Source organism: Rhinichthys klamathensis, unplaced genomic scaffold (genome assembly GCF_029890125.1).
Source record: "Rhinichthys klamathensis goyatoka isolate OS25496 unplaced genomic scaffold, OSU_Roscu_1.1 h1tg000105l_1, whole genome shotgun sequence".
NCBI classification, from domain to species: domain Eukaryota; kingdom Metazoa; phylum Chordata; class Actinopteri; order Cypriniformes; family Leuciscidae; genus Rhinichthys; species Rhinichthys klamathensis.
This window is the reverse complement of record NW_026606644.1, coordinates 518,276-540,473: the sequence shown is the minus strand read 5'-3', so window position 1 is coordinate 540,473 and position 22,198 is coordinate 518,276. Positions and strand designations below refer to the sequence as shown.

Below are 22,198 nucleotides of genomic sequence, written 5' to 3'. Positions count from 1 at the left end.
AATTGTGAACTCGTGAAATTCAACTTCCTGTTTTAAATACAACTTCAGCCATCTTGATGTTTGTTACAATGGGAGTAGATCGCCTGCTTACATCCTTCATTCTTCTCCTCATCTGTAACACAGGTAGCCTAATACACTCAACTATTAAATGTGTATAAATAACCGAAATGTCTTGTTCTAGTGCTTTATCTATAATGTCGCTTGTAAAAAGCATCATGTTCAGTCTGCTATAGTTCTGCATCTGATGAACAGGATCCGCTGATGAAGCACTAGAGTGCAAGAGTGACTCGTCTCTAACATTACTAACACTAGTGTTAAATAATCATTTCCATTAGGCTACATTAGGGATTGAAAAACAGACATCAGATTTGTATTTATTGGAGATATTTTGATTATGTTTCATGAACCATGTTTTAACACAGTTAGTTGTTGTGGGAAGGAGGCGGAAACCAGCGAACTTTTAAGTTCAAAGACTTTTAATAATAAAATAAACAAATACAAAACGAAAGTAAAGGCAGCAGCCCCGGACGAGTGCATAACAAAAACCAGATAAAGATAAAAAGCGCACTCTCTAGTTATATCTCATATATTTATAAATACCATGTCCACACAGACGCGTTTCAGCCTAAGCCATCATCAGTGTGTGGTGTGAAACAACAAGGGGAATGCTTTTAAACATTACAGGTGAACCCCATTAACGTCATCAAATCATCTGCACCGTCAAAATTGTATACACACTAGAAATAATACTACAAAACAGGCCATAGATAATGCTCACATGTAACCCGTATGAACAATTACCAAAAAAGTAAAAGAAGAAAAACAAGAATAAGAAAATAATAATTAAATGAAAATAAACACAAATTTAAACATAAGAATTAAATGGATTAAATTAATTTCAGATCAAAATAGTTTCACATGAAACAATTTAAAGCCAATTCTTCATTTAAACCATTAGGGTATACTGTTTGAAGCGTATCCAAAAAGCCTCTTGTTGAAGGAGATAGCGCTCTCTATCTCCAGAGATTTAACTCAATGCCTTGAAATTTCAGAGTACAAATATCATGCCCAAATTCATTAAAATGTCTAGCCACGTAAGCTATAAAACGTAAAGTCCAGGCCTGTCCTTCACTGTCGTCGCGACTCGCTCATAGTTTGTTTTGTTATTTGTGTGTTTTCAATGTTCATCAAACACATCTAACCTGTAATTTAACTTTGCCGCCTGAGATCAATGCATAATGTAAGGGCTAAAATATCTGCAAGACTGCAACTCCAGAATGGAGACAGTAGTTTTGATCAACTCTGGTATTGAACACAGAGCATGAGACGCTTAACAAATCAGTGTGTTTCTCTCTCCTCAGGGTTCAGTGCTGAGATCTCTGTGTTTGTGCAGACGGGAGATTCTGTTCAACTGGATATACAGACACAGAAACTACCAGAGTTTCATCTTTTATCCTGGACAAATGATAAATCAGAGGTTATAGTTAGATATATAAATGACTTTAGATCAGTAAAACTTCTCCCTTCCTACAAGGACAGAGTGTATTTCAATGATGAAACCTTCTCTCTCACACTGAAGAACACACAGAAGACAGACAGTGGACTCTATACAGCAAAGACACATGGAGAATCAGAGAAAGATATTGTTACATATGACTATCTGTTATAGGTGAGTCTCATTTCATTTTGTTCCTGCATAAAAGACAATTCATAAGAGCAATTATGTTTAATTTCTCTCTTTTATATAGTGTGCACATTTAAGCTTGTGGCACTTTTTTTTATTCATCAGTTTATTAACTTTATTTATTATTACTCTGACGTTTTAAATAAAGAATACAGATAAATGTGGTTAAAGAAATATTGTTGGGTCGTGTTTATTCTTTATGTTGTCTTTAGATTTGAATGTATACTGCATCTCGGCTGTAATATTTATACAGCATGAATTCATGTTTAAACTTTTTTTTTTAAATCAATGGGCTGTTAAATTGTGAATATGATTCTGATCTTGGAGTAAATGTGTTTTTCAGACGCTGTGGAGGATCTTGTTCTGACTGTAAACTCACACTGGTCCAGTGTTTCCTGTGTTATTTTTAGTTTTACATGTAGAGGTCATGACCTCACACTCAGCTCCATTTTTCAATATGGCAGCTGCTCTCTAGAGGAAGTGACATCACATGAGAACTACAATCTCATCCTGGACTGCAGCAAAGAACGTATATTGACAAGAAGTGAAAGCCAATACGTTCCATTGCAACACCAGCGCCCAGCAGCAGCCCTACGCATCCGCCATTTTGGGGTGAAAGCGACTCGGCAGTCGTATATTATACATATATTTAGTCCAGTGCAGAGGTCATTTTTAGGTTGAAATAATTAGGTGATTATTTTAAAGTAACAACAGGTCGTTTTTTGCTCTCGGGCTCCCCCTACAGTTGGGAAACAGTATTGTCCTCTACTACTGTCGTAAACTCTGTCATCCTACATGCACGTGCAATTGTTGACAACGAGGATAGCCCTGAACACTGTAGGAGGAGGTCACATGCAGGTGTTCTGCTTGCGTCGCGTGTGAAATGTCTTCATCCCAGGTACAGTGGCATATATTTCAGCATGTCATATGAATATAATTTCATGGGTTTTATTTTTTTTCTAACGACAAATGATCGCGATGCTCACGTTTACAAGCCAGCGTCATTATAGTAGCCTAGTCTATTGGTTACCGTTTTACTGGATCTATATGATACTTCAATGCAATGTTTGAGTGGTTGATAATAACCATATATCGTCAATATTATAATATCAAGCTACCATAAATGAATCTGCAAATTTTACAAATCGATTTGCATTATAGCTTGAGGCAAGACAAATAAACAAATATCACAGACATGTTAGGTATCCAAAAATATGATTTTATTAATAATCTTCCTCCTTTCTTTGTACATGTTGAGTAGACTACACTTTTTAGGTCAAACATTTGCTATTTGCATTTCATCGATTGCAAAGTTCAAATCAGAACGAGAATACTAGCGATAGCTAACCATCAAAAACTAGAATATCGTTTACTAGCTACCAGATTGATAATTCGCTACTACTCTAGCGAATTAGAGAGGTTAGAGAGAGGCATTCTTTTTTCGATGGGGCGTTCGATCATGGGCGTCAGTTTGGTTTGAAATGTGGTGGGGACAGAGACGCATTCGGAAGGGCATTTTCAAAAGTGCTGGGTACAATGACGCATTCATTCTTTTTTCTCTTTCGCGCAGGTCATGGTTTGAAAGACGATGTCCTGTAGCTTACTGATTGAAATAAATAAAAATGTATGATGTCCGACCAAAAATGTGATGGTACTTTGGGTTTAATTGGTCGTAAAATGAGATCTAATATAATGTTGTCAGATCCGCCTGCGTTGCCTATGTCTTGTGATAGTCCAGTGGCAGAATTTTTGCCAAGCGTGTCGGGGGTTGAGGGTTCTAGTCCGCACTCGGTATAGTTTTTTCCCCTCATCAAAACCGATAATGTTTATCAGTGGTTGTATATCAAGAATCTTGATATACTTTATCACTGATAAACATTATCGGTTTTGATGAGGGAAAAAAAAACTATACGAGTGCGGATTAGAACCCAGAGAAGCAGGGACACGTTTGTGTGCATTTTGAATTGTGATTTCTCTGGAACGAATAGAATCTCTGCAACGGATTGAAGCGCGCGTCCGAGTGAAGACAACACATTTCAGCGCTAGATCGCGTCTTATTTAACAAATGAATGAAACGAATGCTGCTAGTTAACTGGAGATGTTTTATTTGTATTGTTACATCCGTGACGCGAGATGTTTCAAAAGTGGTGGGGACAATATCGACCCTGGCAAAAAGTGGTGGGGACATGTCCCACCCGTCCCCCCCGTAAATGACGCCTATGCGTTCGATGCTCCCTGCACACGTAAGGTCTCTCACTCGCTTTCTTATGGCGTTATTATCCTGTCCAATGTCGAGAGCGCATTATTGTAGCGCGAAAGTACATTAATATTATGCGCGAGCGTGAATCTCTCTGCTCGCGCGCGGAATATGATGTGCGCGAGCGTGAATCTCTCTGCTCGCGCGCGGAATATGATATGCCCAGCGCGAATCTCTCTGCTCGCGCGCGGGAACTGGGCACGCGCTCTCATATACACTTCTCTTGTAAGAATTCTCTCTCTGGGCTGATTGGGCTCGCTGCCTTGCTCAGAGAATATGCATGCACTTAAAACGTGTTCAGTGCAATCGCGAATTGCTCCTCTTCCCCAGCTAACAATTTTAGGTTATAAGAACGTTTTCATAACGTTCCCATTAAGTTATAAAAACGTTATTTCTGAATGTTCTAGGGAATTTCAAAAAGTCCAGTTTTTTAGACGTTGTATTAACGTTATTTCTTGGTTATAAGACCGTTCAATTCTCCCATTATGTAAACAGTATTAATGTTATTTCCTGGTTATAATAACGTTAGAACGTTCAATTCTCCCTTTATATAAACGTTGTATTAACGTTCTTGCTTGGTTATAAGAAGTTATTCAAACGTTCAATTCTCCCATTATATAAACGTTCTCTTAATGTTTTTCGAAGATAATGAAAAACGTTTCATTCATAACAAGGTAGCCTATAATAGGCCTATATGAAGAACCTAAAACAAGAACTTTCAGATTTTAAAATTAAGATAAAAATTTTAAAAAAGACCCATGAATCATGTCTATAATATGTGTAATGTAGTCCACTGAAGTCGAGTTGAATTGAACCCAAGTAGGCCTATAGTTTATTCCAATAAACCGATTTGGGTTGAAGTGACCATATGAAATTAACATGAACATAAACTTGGAAATTGTTGTATAAATGAGCTATATAAATTAAATTAACTTTAACTTGTGGATGTCATTGGTTGTTTTTGGTCATAATCCTTGTCCTTGTGTTCCCATTGTCTCTTGTCTAGCTTTGTTCCCTGTAGGCAACCATTGTTGGTGATTCTATGTTTAGTCCAAGTTTATGTTCATGTTAATTTCATATGGTCACTTCAACCCAAATCGGTTTACTGGAATAAACTATAGGCCTACTTCGGTTCAATTCAACTCGACTTCAGTGGACTACATTACACATATTGTAGACATGATTCATGGGTCTTTTTTTTTTTAATTTTAGGTTCTTCATATAGGCTAGGCCTATTATATAGGCTACCTTGTTATATAAAAAACATTAAGAAAGGTTTTAATAATTATTAAAACATTTCTTAATGTTTTTTTTTTTTTATTGAATGAAACGTTTTTCATTATCTTAGAAAAACATTAAGAGAAGGTTTATATAATGGGAGAATTGAACGTTTGAATAACGTTCTTATAACCAAACAAGAACGTTAATACAACGTTTATATAAAGGGAGAATTGAACGTTCTTATAACCAAGAAATAACGTTAATACAACGTCTAAAAAACTGGACTTTTTGAAACTCCCTAGAACATTCAGAAATAACGTTTTTATAACTTAATGGGAACGTTATGAAAACGTTCTTATAACCTAAAATTGTTAGCTGGGGAAGAGGAGCAATTCGCGATTGCACTGAACACGTTTTAAGTGCAGGCATATTCTCTGAGCAAGGCAGCGAGCCCAATCAGCCCAGAGAGAGAACTCTTACAAGAGAAGTGTATCTGAGAGCGCGTGCCCAGTTCCCGCGCGCGAGCAGAGAGATTTGCGCTGGGCACATCATATTCCGCGCGCGAGCAGAGAGATTCACGCTCGCGCACATCATATTCCGCGCGCGAGCAGAGAGATTCACGCTCGCGCATAATATTAATGTACTTTCGCGCTACAATAATGCGCTCTCGACATCTGACAGGATAATAACGCCATACTTTCTCTCTCTGCCGTCCGCGCGCGTTGGAGCACAGTCTCTGTCTCGCGTGCGCGCTCGCTCTAGATTCCGGGAGATTTGAACTAATTTGCGGTATAACTTGTCGATCACGAGTGGCTCAACAGGTAGATCTATAGATAAACTCATCTTTCAGGGATTTGACCGACCGGGTTGACAATTTAGCGTGAGAAACCGGGGGTGTGGCGTACGTGTGAGCGTGTGAAACCAATCAAATGCGGGTGTCTCACGGCCAATGCGTGAGTTGGCAGCTCTGCAATGTTGATCCTCGTTCTGCCTTTAACGCGATCACTTTCTCTTTTTCTCTTTTTGCTTTGCTCCGATAAAACCTTTGCTTTCTTGTTTTTCTGTGCTGCTTCGGCCATGACTATAACATTTGGCTCGCAAGTCCGATTTTAAGGAAGTGGGGGTGGTGGTGGAAGTGACGTATATGCCGTAAAGCAGTCGAATTTTGTAGTTCTCTTTGTTCGCCGGTTACTACCCGAAACCCGAAGTTTAAAAGTACGATTAAAAACGCTACAGACCCCGTCAGGCTATGGCAGACGTGTCATTCAACCTATTGTAAGTCGATGTACCATCACAAGAGACTTGGAAATATATTATGAAGGTTGAAAAGTTACCTGTTGTTACTTTAACTCACAACAGTTAACGTTATAGCAGTTAAAAAGAAGTTGCTACTTAACCAGGCTTTTCAAGGATTTAATTAATTAACGTTATATTACTCATATTAAGTGTGACAGGTAAGAATAAAGTGATATCAGTTCATAAAGTTATAATAACGTTAGACCGTTTCCCAGGAGGTACACATAACGTTACATACAAAAATAAGTTATCAATGAAGTAAATGAGTTCAGCAAATAAATTGTACTAAAATGTAAATGTTGGACAATAAATATATAACAGCAATAGAATAGCTTTACAGTAAGCTTTTTTTTTTTTTTTTTTGCAGTACTATCTTATATTAATGACCGTTAAAGCAAGACTATGTAAACAAAAAAACACAGCCACTGTCCAAAGTGGCAATTAAAGTTATAGGATAACGGACACAGCAATGCACCAGCATCATATTCTATAAGATCATCATGTTTGTAGCATGATCCAGGGGATTAAAACGTACAAAATATATTTCAGGCCTAGTGGAGTTGGTAACTAATAATAGTAGTAAATGTGTTAAGTTGCATAAAATGGAAATACTCACTAATGCAAGAAAAAACTACCTAAAAAAACTGTTATCTGTGCTGTCGTCCAGTAACTCCAGTTGGAATTTTCACCCCAAAATGGCGGCCGCGCTACCGAAGCGCCACCTAGTGGCTGTTCCCAAAAAAAAACATCAGAGTTTCGCCTCTTGTTCTTCTATACTCTTTTGACTGCAGTGAGGAATCCATCATCTGTAACCATAGCAACACTGTCAGCTGGAAGGAAGACAGAATTAATATAAAACAACTCTGTAGAGGTGAATATCTGCTTTTAATTTGATCTCACAAATCAAGGCTGCTTACTATAGACTTATTATTATGTTCTTCATATTTTACTTTCCAGGTAATCAAAGACTACAAATCAAAACATCATCTCAGTTGTTTAGTCTTATGTTTATTGTGTTTGGTGTTGTGGCAGTGATAGTGATGGTGTTTTCTGGTTTGCTCCTTTACTGTTGCTGCAAGAATAATAAAGGTATATCCATCTTACAAATATTTTAAAAAACGGATATTTATACCTAAAAAATGTATTCTTTAGTAGCTAAAGAATGTTGCCATATGGAAATTATTGAAGGGGAACATAAGCAATAAGGTTTATATAGAGAAACAACACATGATTACTGCACAGTCTAAACATTTAGAAGTCAAGATACATCATTGTCTATTTGTCTGGCCATATTGTATGTTTATAGTTTAGTTTTCTTCTGTTTCACAGCATAAAATATTCCTTTCAAATCCCTTAAACTACAATTCTGACTACACTAAATATTTGCTTCTGGAAATAAAAACTCAATTTTTTAAATTTCATACACTTTTTAACTCTTTATGAAATTCTAAGGAGATACTACAAAAAAACTATTTTATATTAGTAAGAGCTGTCTAGTGAATCCAGAACTCTGGTCAATATTAAACTTGTAGGCTGTCAGTCTGATAGATGAGAGAAATCAAACATCTGACAGCAATCAAATGCAAAGAAACATGTTTCCACACAAACCTGTAATCTGTGCAGTAAACGTCATATTCTGACCTCTCAGGTGTCAAACAGAGCGATGATACAGACTACGATGATGTTGAGGTGAGATATGACTTCATATCTATTCCTGCAGACGTCACAGATAATAAATGTCACGTGACCCAATGAATATTAACTGTATTTCACATGATCTGTGGTGATTCAATTCATTTTTGTACAGACTCTGATGCAGAAGATGACAGGAGATACCTGGACCACCATCACCTACCGTACAGTAGGACACCAAACACCTTCATCTGCTCATGACTGTTAAAGCATAAAAATATTTTTTGATTGACTGGACTCACAAAAGTCTTGATTTAACTCCCAGATTTCATGACTCTTGTGGAAGTGTACAGAATATCTTATACTTTTGTAAGTCCAATGAACTTCAGTACGTTGCTGCAGATATTATGAACGAGTGCTTCTTTGCTTCCCTCATGTCACTTTAATACACTCACCGGCCACTTTATTAGGTACACCTGTCCAACTGCTCGTTAACACTTAATTTATAAGCAGCCAATCACATGGCGGCAACTCAGTGCATTTAGGCATGTAGACATGGTCAAGACAATCTCCTGCAGTTCAAACCGAGCATCAGTATGGGGAAGAAAGGTGATTTGAGTGACTTTGAACGTGGCATGATTGTTGGTGCCAGAAGGGCTGGTCTGAGTATTTCAGAAACTGCTAATCTACTGGGATTTTCACGCACAACCATCTCTAGGGTTTACAGAGAATGGTCCGAAAAAGAAAAAACATCCAGTGAGCGGCAGTTCTGTGGGCGGAAATGCCTTGTTGATGCCAGAGGTCAGAGGAGAATGGCCAGACTGGTTTGAGCTGATAGAAGGGCAACAGTGACTGAAATAACCACTCGTTACAACCGAGGTATGCAGCAAAGCATTTGTGAAGCCACAACATGCACAACCTTGAGGCGGATGGGCTACAACAGCAGAAGACTCCACCGGGTACCACTCATCTCCACTACAAATAGGAAAAAGAGGCTACAATTTGCAAGAGCTCACCAAAATTGAACAGTTGAAGACTGGAAAAATGTTGCCTGGTCTGATGAGTCTCGATTTCTGTTGAGACATTCAGATGTTAGAGTCAGAATTTGGCGTAAACAGAATGAGAACATGGAACCATCATGCCTTGTTACCACTGTGCAGGCTGTGGTGGTGGTGTAATGGTGTGGGGGATGTTTTCCTGGCACACTTTAGGCCCCTTAGTGCCAATTGGGCATCGTTTAAATGCCACGGCCTACCTGAGCATTGTTTCTGACCATGTCCATCCCTTAATGGCCACTATGTACCCATCCTCTGATGGCTACTTCCACCATGTCACAAAGCTCTAATCATTTCAAATTGGTTTCTTGAACATGACAATGAGTTCACTGTACTAAAATGGCCTCCACAGTCACCAGATCTCAACCCAATAGAGCATCTTTGGGATGTGGTGGAACGGGAGATTCGCATCATGGATGTGCAGCCGACAGATCTGCGGCAACTGTGTGATGCCATCATGTCAATATGGACCAAACTCCCTGAGGAATGCTTCCAGCACCTTGTTGAATCTATGCCACGAAGAATTGAGGCAGTTCTGAAGGCAAAAGGGGGTCCAACCCGTTACTAGCATGGGGTACCTAATAAAGTGGCCGGTGAGTGTATATCTCATACTGTAATCATACTGTTTATTGTTTTTTTATGCTGTTTGAATTTCGGCTGTTTTTACAATGATATTTTGAATGGCTGTCATTGGCGGTGAAAATGCTTTTTGCAGTCAGATGGTTTAGTTATAACTTCTACCAGCAGAGGCTCAGGGTCTTCTAACCAGATAAACTGGCCAATGTTAGTTGGACTTTACAAATGTCAATGTCACTCTCATTTCTTTGTAAACCTGTGTGTGGCTTGTATTATGAATGGAGTTCAACATTTATATACAGTTACTCATTTAAAATAGTTTATTGTTGGATGCTGGAATGTTTTCTGTGACTGGTCCAAACCAATGTTTGTTTTCAGTTTTCATACTCTAATCTCATATGCAGGTTATTAAAATGCTGTAACTTTCTTAAATTGTCCTGTATCTTTCTTAAACATCTCCTGCTTTATTTTTTAGTTTTAGAAGCATTAACATTAAATCTAACTGATATAACTAAACTAATAATTGTCCAGCCAAGGATCATGACAAAAGCTGAGCTAGTGAGAGAGTTATAATGAGGTTACATGGGCGTCATTTCACACATATTTAACTTCCTGTTTTAAATAAAACTTCAGCCATCTTGATGTTTGTTACAATGGCAGTAGATCGTCTGCTTGTGTCCTTCATTCTTCTCCTCATCTGTAACACAGGTAATACACTCAGTTGTTAAATGTGTATGAATAACTGAAATGTCTAGTTCTAGTGCTTTATCTATAATGTTGCTTGTATAAAGCATCATGTTCAGTCTGCTATAGTTCTGCATCTGATGAACAGGATCTGCTCCTGATGAGAAACTAAAGCACTACACTCTAAAAAATGCTGGGTTGTTTTAACCCAATTTTGGGTCAAATATGGACAAGCCCAAACATTGGGTTGAAAAGGTTATTTTAAATTTTAACCCAACGGCTGGGTTTGCCCATGTTTGACCCAAAGTTGGGTTAAAACAACCCACCATTTTTTAGATTGTAGAGAGCAAGAGTGACTCGTCTCTAACTTTACTAACACTAGAGTGCTAAAGAATCATTTCTGTTACATTAGGGATTGAAAAACAAATGTAAATATGTTTACAGACACCAAGTTCCCTTTCGTAGTCACTCCGAGTTACGTCGGATGACGGAGAATGGGGGTTTCGCCAGAAAGCATATCATCTTCGAGTATTAAAAAACGAGCCTATGGCAATGAAATGCCATGGGTCTGCGGAATTTGCATAATGTATCTCCGCCCCACTGCGTGGGTATTTAAGGAGAGACACCTGCAACAGCAGATCATGTTTTCGCTTCGGAGCCAAGAGCATCTCTTCACTCCACAAGCCAAATCCTGAGTTTTCTCAGTGACTACATCTCTTCGAGACGAGTGAACTCTCCGGTGTTGGTGTGACGGCGGTATCCAGCGAGTTTCACATTGCCTGCGAGCTGAGCAGTGGTCTGCCAGTCTGTGTGTTCTCCCTGGTCGCTTCAACATCCGCAGAGTTTTTTCCTCTCACTAAAGAGCTGCACGCGGCATGTCTTTTTAAAGACGCGTCTTTCTAAAGACGATCTGCCCGTGTTTTTCTGAGTGTGGTATTCTGATAGATTCAGCTGATGGGCGCGAGCGCTGTTTTGAGTGTTTGGGCTTTGATCGCGCTCAGACAGCGCTCGTGGGTGTGTCACGTTCTCTCACTGGGAACGTGACCATCGCAATGTAACGGTCGAGACTCGATGAGCTCAATGAGTGAGAGTCCCCTCCTCCACACCCCGATCTATTTTTCTCCACGTGAGATAATACTTCGGCTGGTGGCCAGGGTGACCTAAGACGGCAGGGTTGGAACTAAACCGACGAAAAATTCCTCGGTCCACACCCCGTCTTTCACATTGCAACCCGCGTGGTCCCAGGTGAGTTCGCCCGGCTGATGAAATCATTCGGTCCCCCGGCTGATGAAATCATGTTTATCACCGCATCACAAGGTGAGCTGGAGTCCTCTAGAGATGATGGCTCGTCTGTGCTGCCGTCCTCGGATGTGCTAGCATAACGAGTTTGATCCGGAGTGCACAGCTATGCTTTCCCGGGCTGCCGCGAGTATCGGGCTTGTGTGGAACCTTCTGCCATGTCCCGAGCACTTAAGGCTGATGATTGGTTTTTGGGGGTGGCGAACCCAAATCCTTTCTACCCGGACGTGCATGAAGAGATCATGAGATCGTGGAAGTCTCCTTTGACTTTTCGCGACTGCTCAGTGGCCTCTTCCGCCTTCTCTGCCCTTGTAGAGGCCGCGGCCTAGGGTACACTGGGGTTCCCCCTGTGGAGTGTTCTGTGGCAACACTTATGTGTCCCCATAGCGCCTCCACCTGGCGTTGCGACCCTAAGCACCCCCCCAATGCCTGTAGGTTCTTGTCTACTCCGGTGGCGGGGACCTATAGAGCTGCGGGGCAGGCTGCCACCTCACTGCGTGTTATTGCCATCCTTCTGGGTGTTCAATGACATGCACGAGGGTAGGGCTGATTCAGGGCTCATCCTTGAGCTGCCTGCCGTCACCGACCTTGCTCTACGAGCGACGTAGGTGACCGCACGCTCCCTGAGTCAGGTGATGTCCACATAGGTGGACAGACACCTCTGGCTAACCTGGTTGATGTGCGCGAGGCTGAGTGATTTCGTTTCCTCAACTCCCCCATATCCCAGGCTGGCCTCTTCGGCGGCGCGGTCGAGGACTCTGCCCAACAGTTCTCGGCCGCCCAGAAGTGGACTGTGGCTATTTTGTCTGACCCTGCGGCTTTGCTGCCTCCAGCCGCCGGCTCAGACGCCTCAGTCCGCTTGCTGCCGAATGCGCCCTCCTGCGACTTCCGCCCCCTCCCGCCCGGCCCCCAGCAGCACCGGGCCGTGCCGTGGAGGTGGTCGCAGGAAGGCGCCCCTGCCCGTACCGGCCCCGCAGCCCCGCCAAGGCCAGGCTTGCGGCGCTCCCATTACGGGCAGCTCAGATGTGGGTTGCAGTTCTTCAGGGAGTGGTTGCAGGGCCACTCCTTCCCCCGGTGGAGGGCTGGGGGAGAATCTTTTCTAAACCAAGGAGATGCATCCCATCTCTGAGCCCTCAGAGGGCCGGACGACAGTGCGCGACGCTCCCGGGCCTTGCCGCTCTCGTCCCCCTCTGTCTCTGAGGGCGCGGATGACAGTGTGTGCCGTCTCCGGACCACACCACTCTCGTCCCCCTCTGTCGCCAGACCTCTGGCAGAGCAGACCCCCGTGGAACGCTGGTCCTTCCCTGGTCTCCTCTGTCAGGACGCGGAGCATGACCGTGCCCCCGCACCGGGCCGCTATGCCACCCACGCCTGGGCCGGTCACTCCGCTTCGCTGCTCCTCCGGGGGGACGTCTGTCGTTCGGATGTTTCCGCTGGTTCAGTTCTTGGGAGCTTGGTTAGAGCTTCCCTACCTGTCCCGCTGGGTCGCCCGAACTATCAGGCTCGGCTATGCGATCCAATTCGCACGGTCTCCTCCCCGCTTCAGGGGAGTCCGTTTACTATGGTCGGTGGCAATGCCTCGATCATGAGAGCGGAGGTTGCCACCCTGCTGGCGAAGGGTGCAATCGAGACTGTCCCTCCAGCCGAAAGGAGGTCAGGGTTTTACAGCCCGTACTTCATTGTCCCCAAGAAGACCGGTGGGTTATGGCCAATCCTGGTTCTGCGCGTCTTGAGCCGCTCCCTTCACAGGCTGCCGTTCAGGATGTTCACGACCAAACGCATTTTCGAATGCGTGCGGCCACAGGATTGGTTTGCAGCGATAGACCTGAAGGACGCCTACTTTCATGTCTCCATTTTACCTCGACACAGACCATTTCTTCGGTTTGCTTTCGAGGGGCAGGCATACCAGTACGCAGTTCCCCCATTCGGGTTGGCTCTGTCTCCTCGCGTCTTTACGAAGGTCGTCGAGGCAGCCCTTGTTCCCCTTCGCGAACACGGGGTTCGCATCCTGAATTATCTCGACGACTGGCTAATATTAGCTCACTCTCGAGATCAGGTTTGCGAACACAGAGACCTTGTGCTCCGGCACCTAGCCCGTCTGGGCCTTCGGGTCAACTGGGAGAAGAGCAAACTTTACCCCGTGCAGAGGATCTCTTTTCTTGGTATGGAGAAAGACTCGGTCGCCATGTCCGCGCAGCTTACGAGCGAGCGCGCACACTCACTGCTGACTTGTCTTCGACAGTTCGAGGGCAAGAGTGCGGTCCCACTGAAACTTTTTCAGAGGCTCCTGGGGCATATGGCATCCGCAGCCGCGGCAACGCCACTCGGATTGCTTCATATGAGACCGCTTCAGCTGTGGCTTCGCGATCGGGTCCCGAGGTGGGCATGGCATCGTGGTACGCTCAGAGTTCCAATAACTCCGACCTGCCGTCAGACCTTCACCCCGTGGCGGAACCTCAGCTTTCTACGGGCCGGAGTTCCCCTAGAACGAGTTTCCAGGCATGTTGTTGTCTCCACAGATGCCTCTGCCACGGGCTGGGGCGCCATGTGCAATGGACATGCAGCCGCGGGCTCCTGGACAGGACCCCAGCGCCTCATGCATGTCAATTGCTCGAGTTGCTGGCAGTACGCCTTGCCCTGCACCGCTTCCACGCCCTGCTCCAGGGTCAACACGTACTTGTCCGTTCGGACAATACCGCGACAGTAGCGTACATCATCCGTCAGGGTGGTCTACGCTCTCGCCGTATGTCGCAACTCGCACGCCACCTCCTCTTATGGAGTCAGAAGCACCTGAGGTCCCTTCGTGCTATTTACATTCCAGGAGAGCGGAACCTTGCAGCCGACGAGCTGTCACGGCTCCGGCCAACCTCTGGCGAATGGCGACTCCATCCCCAGTCGGTCCAGCTGATATGGGACCAGTTCGGGGACGCACAGATAGATCTGTTTGCCTCCCACGACTCATCCCATTGCACCCTGTATTACTCCCTGTCCGAGGACAGACTCTGTGCAAGATCAAGGAGGACGAGGAGCAGGTCATATTGGTCGCCCCATACTGGCCCAGCAAGACCTGGTTCTCCGAACTGATACTCCTCGTGACAGCACCTCCTTGGCCAATTCCTCTGAGGAAGGACCTCCTTTCTCAGAGATGGGGCACCCTATGGCACCCTCGTCCCGATCTTTGGGGACTCCACGTGTGGCTCCTGGACGGGACGAGGCAGGTTTGAGTACCCTGCCACCTGCGGTGGCGGCTACCATCACTTCCGCTAGAGCGTTGTCCACGAGACACGTCTATGCGTTGAAGTGGAACCTCTTCGTCAACTGGTGCTCTTCTCGGCGAGAAGACCCCAGGAGATGCTCGATCAGTGTCGTGCTTTTTTTTCTAGGGTTGGGCGATGTCTACCAATTTGGCATCAGACGATGTCTACAGTGAAACATCGCGATGGACGATGACATCGGGGGGGGTGTATTTGCGTAAAATTCTCATTTTCCACTAGATATTTTCCTCTATATCTCATCAGCAATTTCGATGTCGGCAGCTCTGCGGTAGCTGAGCACTAAGGAGCGAATGTACAGTGACATGACATCACTGCCAGATTCAAACTGCGTGCTTTCGCGCTATGGCTGGCACTGAGCCAAAGACGGACGTGCTCAGCGCTTGTCATAGGCTATATCACAACTGTTCGGTGTTTTTAACCACATAATGTTTATTTTAGGTTTCAGACATTTAAATACATATAATCTATAGCAAAACAATACATTTATAGTTTGTAAAATACACAATGGTGTCTATAGCAGCAATAACAATTTGACGACGGTTTTTATTCATATCAGAGAGACACAGTGTAGCAGTAAATAACTATAATGTCAACTAAATTTTTCTCCCAGTTCACCGACCACTGACTTTCATGTTTTTCGGGAGAAACTGGTGAATTCACGCGCTATAATAAATCCAACAGACAGGAATCTCTGAACTCCGGTCCAAACACGGCGCCCATCTCACGTTACAGATCAAGATAATTTATAAAGTTTTTTTAAACGACAAAAACTCACTTACACATATTTGAGAATCGGAATAGAAGATAGTTCATGACATGGTAAGCAAGTTTGTTAATATTTAGAAATAAAAGCGCTAAATCTGTCATACAGCGCTATTTTGGCTGTGGTGAATCACGTGCCAAGCATGACGCGTCACCATGGAAACGGGACACACGATGTTTAGCCGATGCCGTCTAAACATCGTGATGTCTGTCAGCCATCACGATGGACGATGATATCGTCCATCGGCACAACCCTATTCCTTTCTGCAAGACGGGTTGGAGCGAAGGCTGTCTCCCTCCACCCTGAAGGTGTATGTGGCCGCTATCGCCGCATATCACGATGCAGTTGAAGGTAAGTCTCTGGGGAAGCACGACCTGATCATCAGGTTCCTGAGAGGAGCGAGGAGACTGAATCCTCCTCGCCCTCCTCTTGTACCCTCTTGGGACCTCTTAGTGGTCTTATATGCCCTGCAGAGGGCTCCCTTTGAGCCTCTGCAATCAGTGGAGATTAAGTTCCTGTCAATGAAGACAGCGCTCCTGGTTGCACTGGCCTCCATCAAGAGGGTGGGGGACCTGCACGCATTCTCTGTTGACGAAGCGTGCCTGGAATTCGGGCCGGCCTGCTCTCACGTGATCCTGAGACCCCGGCCTGGATATGTGCCCAAGGTTCCCACCACTACCTTCCGGGACCAGGTGGTGAACCTGCAAGCGCTGCCCCTGGAGGAGGCAGACCCAGCCTTGGCACTGCTCTGTCCAGTACGCGCCCTCCGTGCTTACGTAGACAGGACGCAGTGTTTCAGGACCTCAGACCAGCTCTTTGTCTGTTATGGTGGGAGCTGAAGGGAAAGGCTCTCTCCAAGCAAAGGTTATCCCACTGGATAGTGGACGCCATTGCTTTGGCATACCAGCAGCAAGGTCGACCGTGCCCCCTTGGTGTGACCACCCACTCCACTCGGAGTGTGGCGTCCTCTTGGGCTTTAGCGCGTGGCGCCTCGCTAACAGACATCTGCAGAGCTGCAGGCTGGGCGACACCCAACACATTCGCAGATTTTACAATCTCCGAGTGGAGCCAGTCTCCCCCCATGTACTGTGTTTTTCAAGCTAACATGGGAGCCCTTAGGTGTCTCGCTTGCTCGCCATTCCAATCCACGGACTGGATACGTGCGATATTTCCTCAGGTGAGCCTTCCTCTCTGAAGCCCTGAGTTCCTCCAGCACTATTGCCTGTGCGTCGGCTAGGTGCCTCCGTGTGCATGGTTCCTCCTCTGAGTAACCCCCACATGTGTATTTCCACTGTAAGCCTCTTTGAGCATGTGTCTTTCCCTCGGCAAGCCACCTTGCCACTCCTGGAGTTGAAAGTTGCCACCCCACGGGCTGGTCACTCCAGTGTTCCTCCATATGAAGCCCCCTCGGCCATATGTGTATTCTTAAGTCCTCCCTATGGGTAGGCATGCTGCGGCATATCTCCCCTGAGATATGCTTCCCAGTGTACCTTGGTATTCCTGTGTTAAGTAGGACTCCTTCGTCCGTGCCTATATCACGACAGGGAGGTCAGACTTCGCAGGGCACTTGAAGACAGCTGTGAAGGTGGCGTGATTACACGGGGACCCCCATTCTCCGTCATCCGACGTAACTCGGAGTGACTACGAAAGGGAACGTCTCGGTTACGGATGTAACCCTCGTTCCCTGAGTAGGAAACGGAGACGTTACGTCTCCCTGCCACTTCCGCTGTACCGCTGGGTAGACGCCTGAGTTCAGTCTCGGCTCCTCAGCGAAGACATGATCTGCTGTTGCAGGTGTCTCTCCTTAAATACCCACCCGGTGGGGCGGAGATACATTATGCAAATTCCGCAGACCCATGGCATTTCATTGCCATAGGCTCGTTTTTTAATACTCGAAGATGATATGCTTTCTGGCGAAACCCCCATTCTCCGTCATCCGACGTAACGTCTCCGTTCCCTACTCAGGGAACGAGGGTTACATCCGTAACCGAGACGTTTTCAGGGGTTAAAACACAAAGTGATACTGCTGATGCTTTAAAGCTCCTAAAGGCCATTGCTGTTCAGTCTTTATGTTAATGATTTGCCTTTAGTTTGTCCCGATATAGAAATCCTATTATATGCTGATGATGCTGTTATTTATGTACATAGCAGCACAAAACAGCAAGCTGCTTTAAAACTAACCAGTGCAATGAACTATATCACTACATGGCTTGACATTTCATGTCTAACGTTAAATGTTTGTAAAACAGTTAGCATGTTCTTTTCAAAACGACCATGTAGCGTTCCAGACCCTGACATAATGATATCAGGTCAAAATTTGCAAGTTGTGACTGAATACAAGTATCTGGGTGTTTGGATTGATTCAAATCTCAGTTTTAGAACTCATGTAAAAAGTATGTGCAAACGAGTTAGATTTAATTTAAGTAATTTCAGATTTGTTAGGGAATCATTCAACTTTGAAACTGCTATGATATATATGAATGCCATGATTATCCCGCATTTTACATACTGTTTGACAAGCTGGGCACAAGCTAACAAGTCTACAATGAAGTCACTTGAAAGTCTTTATAAACGTACTCTTAAAGTTTTAGTTCAGAAACCTAATAGTTTTCACACCTGTCAAATTTTAAATACCCATAGACTTCTGAGTTGGGAAAACTTGATCACTTATAGTAACCTTTGTCTAGTTTATAAGATATTGCATAGCACGGCTCCACCTCCACTGAAGAGATTTGTTATGCAGAGAGCAGGCACTCATGTCACCAGAGGTATCACAAGAGGGGACTGTATCATTCCCACTCGAAAAAGCGCCTTTAGTCAGTCAGCGTTCTCTGTAACTGCAACTAAACAGTGGAATCTATTGCCAAGTCTGATAAGAGAAACAAAGACTTATCGTTCTTTTACTGGTCAGCTTAAGAACTGGCTAATTGATAATCAGAAATGTGCACATTAGACTACTGACTGCCTACTGATAATTGTTGCTTGCTAGCAGATTGTCTTGTGTCAAACTTGTTTATCTCTCATTTTATAGGCTATGTTGTGTGCTGATGTTACTTGTTATTTATTGTTGTGTGTTGTATCTGTCTTATCATTACTTTTCTATGCTGTTATTATTTGTGGACTGTAAAAAGTCATTTTTGTTTTTATATCTTGATTTTAGGTTGCCTTCATAATAACTGGCCAGGGACAACAGATGAAAATTAGCCTGTTGAGCTAACTCTGGCTCATTTACAGTTATTTTACTGTTAATTAATGAGCACTGTCCCTGTAAAATAAACAAATAAATGAAATGAAAGTTACAGTAACTTATTAGAGATATTTTAGTTATATTTCATGATCCATGTATCAGAAACAAGTATTTTATAGTGGATTGAGCTTCTCTCTGATATGCTTAACTAAATTAAGTCAGCTGGTGATGATATAAAAACAATAAAACATACAGTAGATGACAGTTGGTCTGGTTGACTTGATGTGATGTATGCCGTGTCCTTGACCAAGGTCTTAATGTTGTAATCAGACTTCTGTCTGATGTCTTTATACCATATACTGTGAGCACAGCCCCAACAAATTACTGAACTTTTGAACCAATATGATTTATTTATTTATCCAGACAAATACAGGAGTGAGTTGATGATAGAGTAAGATGGAGGTGTAAAATGGGTCCAAATCCAAAATCTGCTGAACTGTGTTTCTCTCTCCTCAGGGTTTAGTGCTGAGATCTCTGTGTTTGTGCAGACGGGAGATTCTGTTCAACTGGATATACAGACACAGAAACTACCAGAGTTTGATCTTTTATCCTGGAGAAATGATAAATCAGAGATTATAGTTAGATATATAATTGAATCTAAAACAGTCAAACTTCTCCCTTCCTACAAGGACAGAGTGGATTTCAATAATGAAACTTTCTCTCTCACACTGAAGAACACACAGAAGACAGACAGTGGACTCTATACAGCAAAGACAAGTGGAGAATCAGAGAACAATATTGTTACATACAGAGTATCTGTTATAGGTGAGTCTCATTTCATTGTGTGATTTAATGTGTTCCTGCATAAATAACAATTCATGAGTAATTTATGTTTAATTTTTATATTTATATAATGTGCAAATTGAAATCAGCTTGTGGCACATTTTTTTTAATTCATTATGCTTTTCTGCAACTTTAATTAAAGCGAAAAAGAACAACATTGGAGTCCTTTCCTTAGATCTTTATATAGAGAATACAGATAAATAATGTGGTTTAATAAATATTTTTTGGTAGAGATGAAAACTCATTTTATGTTGTCTTCAGATTTTAATGAGTACTGAGTCACTTCACTACTGTGGTCTTTATTCAACAAAACAAGCATTTAAACCTTTTTACATCACTGTGCTGAGTGTGATACTGATCTTGGAGTAAATGTGTGTTTCAGACGCTGTGGAGGCTCCTGTTCTGACTGTAAACTCACACTCCAGCAGTGACTCCTGTACTGTGAACTTTACATGCAGAGCTCATGACCTCATGATGAACTCTAGCTATCAGAACAACAGATGCTCTGCACAGGAAGTGACATCACAAATCAACACTCTAATCCTGCACTGCAGTGAGGAATCCATCATCTGTAACCATAGCAACCCAGTTAGCTGGAAAAAAGACATAGTAAACATCAAACAGCTCTGTGGAGGTAAAGACACGCGTGTGCGTGTGTGTACTCGTCTACCTATTTAAGTGGGGACCTTGGTGTCGTTACACACTCATCAACAGTGGACTGCCAAGCCAAGTGGGGACATTTTTCAAGTCCCCTGTTGGTCATGCTTTAAAACATGTTAAAATCAGCTAAAAAAAACGCTCTGGTGAATTTTTTACATTTTTGGCCAAGTGACTGTGTGTGTGTGTGTGTGTGTGTGTGTGTGTGTGTGTGTGTGTGTGTGTGTGTGTGTGTGTGTGTGTGTGTGTGTTTAAGCCCATAATCAGCAGTGCTCCTGTAGGAGTTCACACTTTTCTATAGTTTGAATGGCTTGTTGTCCTAGAAAGGCTCTGAGACTGTAGAGCTGCTGTTTAACACGCTGCTTAGATAAGGAAATTTTGGTAACTTTATAATAACTGCACGCTATCAATCATTGGTTAAGCATTAGTAAACAGGTAATTCATCATTTATGAAGCATTAATAGACATTAATAAGCAGTATATAAATACAGCTATAATAAATGCTTTATTCTTGTTTTAAAAGTATATCTGTAATATGTTTAATAATTGTATTAATGATCAATTTATCATTTCTAAATGAAGTATAGCATTATTTAAAAACCAGTTATTTAGAAATTGTCAGAGCACTTTCAAAGTGTGAGTAAGATCAGAGGTCACAATGCATAGATAAACATATACAATAAAAACAAGAATGACCAAATCATCAGTTATAAAAAAAAAAAAAAAAAAATGTAATTGCTTGAGGAAAGACCATTTGAATGTGTTTTTCTTACAATGGAGTAAAAACTACCGATGGCTGGCGGCAACAGTTCAAAAGCAGAGGCGAGAAGACGCCTCTTATCTCTTATCATTCACGATATTATTTTTCTTATTTAAAGCTCTCTCTTCATTGACACTTTCTATGCTTAGGTTATGCAGTCCCTAACAATTTACTTGCCATTGCTACCACTTTTCTTACTGATTTCTTCTATACCTAAGTAGCATTTCCATAACAAATAATATAGAATATCATAACGCTTTCGATGAAAGCACTATAAAACATCAGAAGCTTTATGTTGTGGACATTACAGGAAAGTTATTGCTTTAAGAAATGAATTTCTGCTGTTTTTTTTTACAATGATATTTTGAATGGGTGTCAGTCATTGGTGGTGAAAATGCTTTTTGCAGTCAGATGGTTTAGTTATAACTTCTACCAGCAGAGGCTCAGGGTCTTCTAACCAGATAAACTGGCCAATGTTAGTTGGTCTTTACAAATGTCAATGTCACTTTCATTTATGTAAACCTGTGTGTGGCTTGTATTATGAATGGGGATCAACATTTATATACAGTTACTCATTTAAAATAGTTTATTGTTGGATGCTGGAATGTTTTCTGTGACTGGTCCAAACTAATGTTTGTTTTCAGTTTTCATACTCTAGTCTCATATGCAGGTTATTAAAATGCTGTAACTTTCTTAAATTGTCCTGTATCTTTCTTAAACATCTCCTGCTTTATTTTTTGGTTTTAGAAGCATTAACATTAAATCTAATTGATATAACTAAACTAATAATTGTCCAGCCAAGGATCATGACAAAAGCTGAGCTAGTGAGAGAGTTATAATGAGGTTACATGAGCATTATTTCAACATATTCAACTTCCTGTTTTAAATAAAACTTCAGCCATCTTGATGTTTGTTACAATGGCAGTAGATCGTCTGCTTACATCCTTCATTCTTCTCCTCATCTGTAACACAGGTAATACACTCAATTATTAAATGTGTATAAATAACT

At 42.7% G+C, this 22,198-nt stretch overlaps 2 protein-coding genes and 1 long non-coding RNA gene across 3 annotated transcripts in view; all 3 read left to right on the top strand.

Annotated features, from left to right (window-relative positions):
- Positions 1–7,450, top strand: part of LOC130087180 (uncharacterized) — a gene marked incomplete at its 3' end in the record, with an annotated part of 77,681 nt that extends 70,231 nt beyond the window's left edge. The window contains exon 4 of the mRNA XM_056253406.1: positions 7,416–7,450. Within this exon, the coding sequence (XP_056109381.1) occupies positions 7,416–7,450 (35 nt within the window). The remainder of the gene's footprint in view (positions 1–7,415) is intronic.
- A 5-nt stretch (positions 7,451–7,455) lies between these two features.
- On the top strand, positions 7,456–8,532 carry LOC130087215 (uncharacterized). The gene is made up of 3 exons (XR_008807335.1): positions 7,456–7,547; positions 8,107–8,147; positions 8,266–8,532. It is a non-coding gene; the product is annotated as an uncharacterized LOC130087215 (long non-coding RNA).
- Positions 8,533–10,307: 1,775 nt separating this feature from the next.
- Positions 10,308–20,465, top strand: LOC130087214 (SLAM family member 9-like). The gene is made up of 3 exons (XM_056253443.1): positions 10,308–10,429; positions 19,446–19,754; positions 20,155–20,465. Exons 1-3 carry the CDS (start codon positions 10,363–10,365, stop codon positions 20,448–20,450), a joined length of 672 nt encoding a protein of 223 aa, XP_056109418.1. The 5' UTR covers positions 10,308–10,362; the 3' UTR covers positions 20,451–20,465.
- The last annotated feature ends 1,733 nt before the right edge of the window (positions 20,466–22,198 follow it).

Bases quoted from the DNA above. Each gene is read 5' to 3' on its own strand.
- LOC130087214 (XM_056253443.1), top strand. From the start codon at position 10,363: ATGTTTGTTACAATGGCAGTAGATCGTCTGCTTGTGTCCTTCATTCTT. The intron at 10,430-19,445 runs GTAATACACTCA...CTCTCTCCTCAG, and splicing joins TCTCCTCATCTGTAACACAG to GGTTTAGTGCTGAGATCTCT. The intron at 19,755-20,154 runs GTGAGTCTCATT...TGTGTGTTTCAG, and splicing joins ATACAGAGTATCTGTTATAG to ACGCTGTGGAGGCTCCTGTT.